Source organism: Mustela nigripes, chromosome 6 (genome assembly GCF_022355385.1).
Source record: "Mustela nigripes isolate SB6536 chromosome 6, MUSNIG.SB6536, whole genome shotgun sequence".
In the NCBI taxonomy this organism is placed as follows: Eukaryota; Metazoa; Chordata; class Mammalia; order Carnivora; family Mustelidae; genus Mustela; species Mustela nigripes.
In genome coordinates, this window is record NC_081562.1 from 81,408,030 (window position 1) to 81,416,886 (window position 8,857).

Consider the following 8,857-nt stretch of genomic DNA (forward strand, 5'->3'; position numbering starts at 1 on the left):
TTCCCTGATGCCGAGTGATATGGAGCACTTTTTCATGTGTCTGTTCGATGGGCCTTTTTTCTTATTTATTGAACATAGTCTTTTTTTCTTCATATGCTTAGTTCTTGTTTATTGTTACCAAACATTCTTTTTCATGAGTTTTTTTGAACAATTGATCCTTTTCCTGCTGGACTTTTTCTCAGACTAGTGGCTTTAAATGTGAAAGAATCTTAATTCCAAAAACTAAATACAGTTATTTTGAAATATCCACATGAGAATGTTTAGAAATAAAAAGTGAATAGTCCATGCATTTCTTTATTAGTACAGAAGTAACAAGGTAATACAATTAAGTGTCATAGACAATTTCAAGTTATATTTCATTTTGTATAGTTATATAGCATAAGATCACTTGATTCTTAGCCTGAAAAAGAACATTGACCATGGATCTTGGCTCATCTCTTCTCACATTTGTATCAAAAATAGTTTACAGATATGGAATACTGGAAAGCAAGTCAAATATCTGGGTTGAAAACTTGGGGAACACAACTTCACTAATTAAATATTTGATTTTATTCTAGATATAGATTTGCTCAGCAGCTAGCCAGGCAATGTCGCAGGCATGTCTGTAAACAGGAATACTGTGATTGTGTGCTGTTTAATGACAGAATTAATGACTTTCATAATTTTCAGATACTAATGAGCATAAGCACTATTTCTAGATACTTGCCATAGCTGTAAAATGATCAGAAAATATCTGTAATTCATATTGGTGACATATCCCCAGGTACTGCTACTATTACTTGTTTTTTTGTCTAACATTCAGCATTGAAGGAATTGCTAAAGAAATACCAAATTTTAGTTAGAGGTTAATGAGCATGAAGTTATCACTGTTTCCCTCCATTTAATTTCACAGATGCCCTCATTTCTTTCACAGACCATTTAGAAGTCTGTGGACCCAAGCTTAAGAATCCCTAATCTGAAATGATACCTTATTATTTAAGTACCTTAAACTTGTAGAAAGTTAAGTATTTTTGTCAATTAATTAAATAGCACATAATGATGTCTACATGGATTTTTAAAAGTACAAGTTTTAGGGGCACTAGGGTGGCTCATTCGGTTGAGCGTCCAACCCTTGATTTCGGCTCAGGCCATAATCTTAAGGTTGTGAGATCGAGCTCTGAGTCAGGCCCTGTGCTGACCATGGAGCCTACTTAAGATTCTCTCTCCCTCTCTATCTGCCCCTCCCCCATCCACTTTCCATCTCTCTTTTTTTTTTTTTTTTAAGATTTTATTTAATTATTTGACAGACAGAGATCACAAGTAGGCAGAGAGGCAGGCAGAGAGAAAGGAGAGAGGAGGAATCAGGCTCCCTGCTGAGCAGAGAGCCTGATGTGGGGCTCCATCCCAGGACCCTGGGATCATGACCTGAGCCAAAAGCAGAGGCTTTAACCCACTGAGCCACCCAGGCACCCCTCCATCTCTCTTTTTAAAAAAAAGGAGAAAAAGATTCCTTCTCTCTCTCTTTCTCTTTCCCCCTCCTCCCTCATTCCCTCCCAACCCTCTCTCTCTCCCTCTCTCTCTCTGTAAATAAATAAAAATTTTATAGTTTTATAGTAGGTGTGACTATTTTTTTTTAAGATTTTATTTTGACAGGGAGAGATCACAAGTAGGCAGAGCAGCAGGCAGAGAGAGAGGGGAAGCAGACTTCTCAATGAGCAGAGAGCCCAATGCGGGGCTTGATCCCAGGACCCTGAGATCATGACCTGAGCTGAAGGCAGAGTCTTAACCCACTGAGCCATCCAGTGCCCTGCGTGACTGTTTTTAAAGAAATAGAATAGTTCTTTCAAATGTCAGAATTAAGCATAATCATCTCTTAATTACAGTTTTGGAAAGACATTGTTGATGATAATGAAGTACGTGACCTCATTTCTGACAGAAACAAGTCTCATGGTAAGACAGTAAGAAAAATTTTAAATAACTTTGAAATATCAATAATAATAAATGAAATATCAATTTAAGTAAAATATATGTGTTCTATTATAGAAGGTACATCAGGAGAATGGATTTGGGAATCTTTATTTCATCCACCTCGAAAGCTGGGCATTAATGATATTGAAGGACAACGGGTACTTCAGATTGCAGTGATTTTGCGAAATCTTTCCTTTGAAGAGGGCAATGTTAAGCTCTTGGCAGCTAATCGTACCTGTCTTCGTTTCCTATTACTTTCTGCACATAGTCATTTTATTTCTCTAAGGCAATTAGGCCTTGACACGTTAGGAAATATTGCAGCTGAGGTAAGCACGTGATAGTAACTTAAAACAGTTTTGATAGTTAGCAATGATATTTACTTTAAATTTTTAGTATGTAGCATTATTGTATTGCTATACTTAGAGAATATGAAAGGCTTACATATAGTTTTGCCTAACTATGGTATCACACACATTTTCGGAAAAAATATTTGAAATGATGCTCCAGATTTAGTGATGGCTATTCCCACAGTAAATTTTTAAAAACTTGGGCAACACTGTTAAAAAAACATTAAAAAAACATTAATTTTTATTAAATTTGAAATATACAGCATTGAAGAGGGCTACCTCAATAGTGTCCTTTCCATTTTCCAGCTTCTGTTGGACCCTGTCGATTTCAAGACTACTCATCTGATGTTTCATACTGTTACAAAATGCCTAATGTCAAGGGATAGGTTTTTAAAGATGAGGGGTAAGTACTTACTTAATTTTCTCATTGTATAATATGCACAGACTTTTTATCATCTATTAAAAAAATAAATATGTGTTTGTGTGTGTACGCTTTTCAGGCATGGAAATTTTGGGAAATCTTTGCAAAGCAGAAGATAATGGTGTTTTGATTTGTGAATATGTCGATCAGGACTCATACAGAGAGATCATTTGTCATCTCACTTTACCTGATGTGCTGCTCGTGATCTCAACACTCGAGGTGCTATATATGCTCACAGAAATGGGAGATGTTGCTTGCACAAAAATTGCAAAAGTAGAAAAGAGCATAGGTAAGATTAACATTTATTTTCTTTATTGAGGAAAAAATATTTAATGGGGTACTATATTATATCACAATTGGTATTTGGGGTTTACTATTCATTTTGAGGAGTCATTACCCTTTCAGACACACACGTTTGTGTTATTCATTCCACCTGTTTTAGATTAGCAAGAAACTTCTGTCATATAGGGACCAGGATGTTTGTGGCTATCAATAACTCCTCTTCCTTTCTTTATTTCTGTTACTACATATCAAATCCAACCAAACAACCAACAAAATTGCTGTAACTCTGAGGAGCAAGTCTTTCTGTTTCAAATGGTCAGCTGCTACTATTAAGCAAATGAAGCTGAGTGAAAAAGTTTCCTTGTTATTCCTAGAAGTTGCTGGTAATGATATTATTCTTAAAATGAATCAACTTACCACCTCTTTAGTGGGTTGTCAGTTTTAAACACAATTATGAAAGTATGTTAATATTTACTCATTGATTAGAATGATTTCTATCTTGGGTACAAATACTAAAACCAGAGTAAACAGAGATTTAGCTTGAAATTATTAATGAGAAATTAAGATGTCACTTTCCATATCAATGGTTCCTAAATCTGGCTACACATCGGAATCAGTTGGGAAACTTTTCAAAAATAAAGATACCTAATCCCCATCGCAGAGCTACTAAATCAGTCTTCAGAGGTTGAGCCTAAAAATCTTTTTCAAAGATCCACAGATATTCTGATGTACAGTGATTCAGGGACTGCCATCTGAGAAGCAGTTATTCTGTATAGCATATGTTTTTCAGCAATGTCATTGTTTGATAATATTACTAATAACTATTGGTTTTTTATTTATTTTAGACATGTTAGTGTGTCTGGTTTCTATGGATATTCAGATGTTTGGTCCTGATGCACTAGCTGCAGTAAAACTCGTCGAACATCCAAGTTCCAGTCATCAAGTTTTATCTGAAATTAGGCCACAAGCTGTAGAACAAGTCCAAACCCAGACTCATGTAGCATCTGCCCCAGGTTAGTGTTTTTACATAATGTTTTTCATTATGAATACTGGTATGTAAGATTTAATACTAAAGATAAATGTAAATGTGCAGTACAGGGAACTGATACTATAATAGTGGAATAGGCTAAAGCAGAACTTGAATATGAGCTTTAATTTCTTAGATATTCTACATTCCAGGACCAGTAGGACCAAAGTAAGCACAGAGGAAGAATAGAATAATAGATTTTAAAGAAAATTTTTTTTCAAGAAGTGTGAGGGATTAGATATTTACAATTGTGAGAGCAATATGAAGTGCCCTGATGAACTTATTATTTGCAATTTTGGTCACTGGAAATTGATATGCCAAGAATAAGTTAATCATATATAACCTTATAATTCTCCCAGCTGGTCATCCAAGTACATAACTATAATACCTCCTAATACTTGAACCAAAAACAACAGAATCAGAGCCTTGAATCAGACACACATGTCTGGGTACCTGCACTTGTGGACCCTTCTTAAGGTCCCTTGGGTCAATTCTGTTTAACTCAAATGTCTTTCATTAGAATTCATAGCTATCTAATAATGAGCATTCTCCTCAGTCCTTGGACTTCTTTCTCCTGGCTTGTTATAAGTCGTCATTTTTATATTTTTGCACTCTCAGCCTTTTTGGGTGTGCTTTCTCTACCTTCATTTGTCTTAACAAAACAATCCATTTTTCACTTCAAGTGCTCTTTTCCACCTCCCACCATTCCCAAGACATTTCTCTTTTCCTGTATATTTTAATGGAGGATACTCTTTTAATAGAGGATATTCTTCTCAGTTGATCTTATTACCTCTCACTTGCAATTAATATGGAAGCCATGTGGCATGTTTTTCTTCAACTTCTTAACCCTTCACTTATAAACTTATTAGCATCTGAACTCATTTTCCTTCAACATCCACTTGTCTTCAGAGATGTCAGCTTCTGAATATGTGCTCTAAATATCAGTCTCTTCATTCCTGTATCTCAAGCCTCTTTTTCTTTACCTGCTTCTTCCCTTCAGCCTAGAAATACATTTAGATCATCAACCTCCCTCACTATACTTAATTCAAAAATCTCATTATTTTTTACCTTTAACTACTGTGTCCATTTGATCCCCAAATCTTGTTGAGTCTTCCTAAATACCCTGGCTTCTTCAGTTGCCAGTGACTTCCATCACATCTCCCAGCTACTTTTTCTCCTGTCATTTAATCATGATCTCAGTCTCTCCTCTAACTCATAGGATCACAATTATATACTCTATTCACATGAAAGGTATGTAATATGTATCACATATTTTATTGATTTCCACTATGTCCTTCTGAAGTATATGGTAGAGTTGTATCATATGGGTATTTCACTTCCTTGGTGTCAACTAACAGGATTGGACAAACAATGAAGCATGAAAAAGATAGGTAATTTTGACTACCCTACTCTGTAACTTTAACCCACAGGTAATAACATACTGGCGAGTCAGTGGTCAAACAATAATGTTTTCTCAGCCTTGACAAAGAAATGAAACAGTTCTTTTTACCAGTTAAGTGGATAGTAGGGGTATATTTCTATACTCAGAGAAGAAATTAAAGATTAAATTAACTGAGGGCTGTAGAGAAACTCTGTTCAACCAAGAGTTAGAGGAATTAATAAATTGTCAGTGATACACTGAAATAAAATGGGCCATTTGAAGAATATTTAAGGGTAATTTTGATGGAAACTACTGATTTTGTCTCTTCACTGACCAGTGACCTCAACAAATAAACCCATCCCCTCAAATAAGATTTGGCCCTCGTTTGGCAAATGAACAAAATTAAACGTTTAAAGTTTGTAACTTGTATGTGCATATATATATATAATAATTCATTGATAGAGGTGGGAATAAGCCTCTAAGGACCTAAAAATTCACTTTTGAACCAGTGAGCATTTTATTACTTGCTCATCATGAATGATAACTTTTAATTGTTCTATTAGTTATCATTTATAGTTTGTCCCCCATCCCCATCATTTGTTTAATACTGTTTTCTTATGGAATGGTTGTCTTCAGAAGTTTTGCTCACTTCCTATCACGATGAAGACTTAAGTAACCTTTCACCTGCTTTTAGTTTGACATCTAAATTTCTTCATTATAATTTGAATAGTTGTAAGATTTTTTATGTATATTAAATTGACATTTTAAAATAAAAAGTACTTTTTGTATCCAGTGGAATCTTAATATTTGCCGTCATCCATTTTAAATACACAGACACTAATTTTATGGTACCTTCTTGCTCCTTGAACTCATATCCACCACTCTATCTGTACTTATCACCTATAAATGTAGACATTTTAATTTAACTTTTTCAGTTTTGTGTTACTCTATAAAGTTTTAAGTATTTAAAATTTTATCATTGTAAGTTTTAGAAATAAGCAATACATGAAACAACAGTACATGACGAAGTAGCTATTGGAAGTTCATCTCTTAATGAGGTGGTTCTCTGGAAAGTGTTACTCCAGTGTATCCCAAAATGAATGTTTTTTTATTGCTAGAGTGAAACTGGGTTCAACATCAATTCTACCTCCATTTTTCCTTTTTATAGATTTAATTTGAAAATCTCGTTTACATCAATAAATAGCTAAGGATAGAATTTATAGTTCTTTGAACTTCAGAATTAGCCAAAATTCTTAAAATTATATTTAATGATCTTCTGTCAACTTGAGTTCTTTGATGTGTTGAAATCAAAGAATTAACATATGACTCATAAAAGATTATGTTGCCCGGTCATTACATTTACTTTTAAGTTTTATTGGAAATATGTAAAAAAGATACTAATTAGATATGACTGTAAAATATACCTGCTGACTTTTGCTTAGATGCACCATGTTTAACCTGATATAGTTAAGAAATATTAACACAGCAGTTCTCAAACTTAAGTGTGCCTCAGAATTGGCTGGTGGGCTCACACACTGATTTCTAGGCTCCATACCCTGAATTTCTGATTCAGGTGGACCAGAGAATTTTAATTTCTAAACAAGTTCCCATGAGATGCTGATGCTGCAGGTCAGGGGACTATACTTTGAGGACCACTAGATTAGAAAAATTGAAATATTCAAGACCAGTACAGTTTTTGAAAAGGTACTTTAATCATGTGCTTTGAGTACTTTTTTGTAAAAACCTTAGAACTGCAGATTTCTCCCATTCAGCTACAGAAAATGTCTCCCATATAACCTAACTGGTGAAGTTAGTCTTCATTATCAAAAGTATTTTGCTTTAATCAGTCTCACTTTTCATTACTTAAAAAAGGTCCAACTTTATTTTTCATTCCAAGAAAGTATGGTTAATAGGTGTTCCCATGACACCTTCCTTACTTCACAATTCTAAGACAGTTAAACGAGTCAGGATCATGTCATCTGAATGAAATAAGATGCCACCACCTTCAGTATTTCTTTAAAAAATTTTCTGTGCCTTACTTATACAAGATTCTGACTCAAAAGTAACACCTTTTTTTGACAGTAGATAGAAAATAGAGGAGCAAAGGACATTAAGCAAAAATTGTCATCACTTTATATCTGAATTCAGAATATACCAAAGGGCCAGAATACTCCTTTTCTCATGCCCAACATTGCCCTTAACTATAATATATAAAACATCATAAAATATAGATAGGAACCCCTACCATAATACCTTGGTTAAACGAAGCTTTGTGGATTCTGATGATTCTAATTCTCCCTTTGGTGTCCTAGAGGTTTTTACCTCTTGCCATCATCATCATTGTCATCGTCATCATCATCATCAGCAGCAGCAGCATGCTGACAGTTATATAGTGGTAACTATGTGCCAGGCATTGTTTTAAGTGGCTTATATGTAAACTCCTCTAATCCTCATAATGACCTAGGAGGTCAGTGTACTTATTTTCCCCATTTTATAGACAGGTTAATTAACTTGCCCATGGTTACACAGCTAGTAAGTGCTGGACCTCTATCTAGAACCAGCCATTCCTACTTGAGAGCTATGCATTTAACCATACCTGCGTTGCTATAAAGGATGGATGAAAGTTAAGACTTTCTGTTCCAAAATGGGAGAAGAGCAGTTTTAGAAAGGAGTATATACAGAAGTTGAGCATCTGGGAAGTGATTCCTTTAAAGATTTTTGTTTATTTATTTTGAGAGAGAGAGAGTTGGGGGAACAGAGGCAGAGGGAGAGAGAGAATCTCAAGCAAACTCCCTGCCGAGTGCTGAGCCTGTCTCAGGACTCAGTCTCAGGGCTCCATCCCACAATCCCATGACCCCAAAATCATGACCTGATCCAAAATCAAAATTCAGATACTCAACCGACTGAGCCACCCAGGTGCCCCTGGAAATTGATTCCTTTTAAAGTGTAAGTACCTTTGAATCACTTGGAATGAATCTTTAGGTGTCTTTCCCAAGAGCAGTGCTTCTCAGTTTGTAGCCACTTTTATAGTAATTCTGTGTTTCTAGTTTATCGTCTTAATTTAATTGTGGCTACTTTATTCTTCTTTATACATTATTCATAAAATTTTTATAATTTCAACATAATTACTGATATTTCATTCAACTGGTCATTAATTGATTCAGGAGATTTCAGTCCGAATGGATTATATTCTCTCATAGTACAACTGATGAAGAAAAACAAGGAAGATTTCCAAGTGGGTTAAGGCCCTGCTCGGATATTTTCTGTAATGGCGTTACCAAGTTAGGAGAAGAAAAGATAAGCTGGGGTTGCACCAGGAAAATAGTTGGTTTTTTTTTTTAAAGATTTTATTTATTTATTTGACAGAGAGAGATCACAAGTAGGCAGAGAGAGAGAGGAGGAAGCAGGCTCCCCGCTGAGCAGAGAGCCCGATGTGGGACTCGATCCCAGGC

General features: G+C 35.1%; 1 protein-coding gene across 1 annotated transcript in view; it reads left to right on the plus strand.

The window, feature by feature from the left end:
- Nucleotides 1–8,857, plus strand: part of ARID2 (AT-rich interaction domain 2) — a 165,333-nt gene that overhangs the window by 101,182 nt on the left and 55,294 nt on the right. The window contains exons 7-11 of the mRNA XM_059402955.1: nucleotides 1,863–1,929; nucleotides 2,023–2,273; nucleotides 2,601–2,697; nucleotides 2,795–3,004; nucleotides 3,843–4,010. Of these exons, the coding sequence (XP_059258938.1) occupies nucleotides 1,863–1,929; nucleotides 2,023–2,273; nucleotides 2,601–2,697; nucleotides 2,795–3,004; nucleotides 3,843–4,010 (793 nt within the window). The remainder of the gene's footprint in view (nucleotides 1–1,862; nucleotides 1,930–2,022; nucleotides 2,274–2,600; nucleotides 2,698–2,794; nucleotides 3,005–3,842; nucleotides 4,011–8,857) is intronic.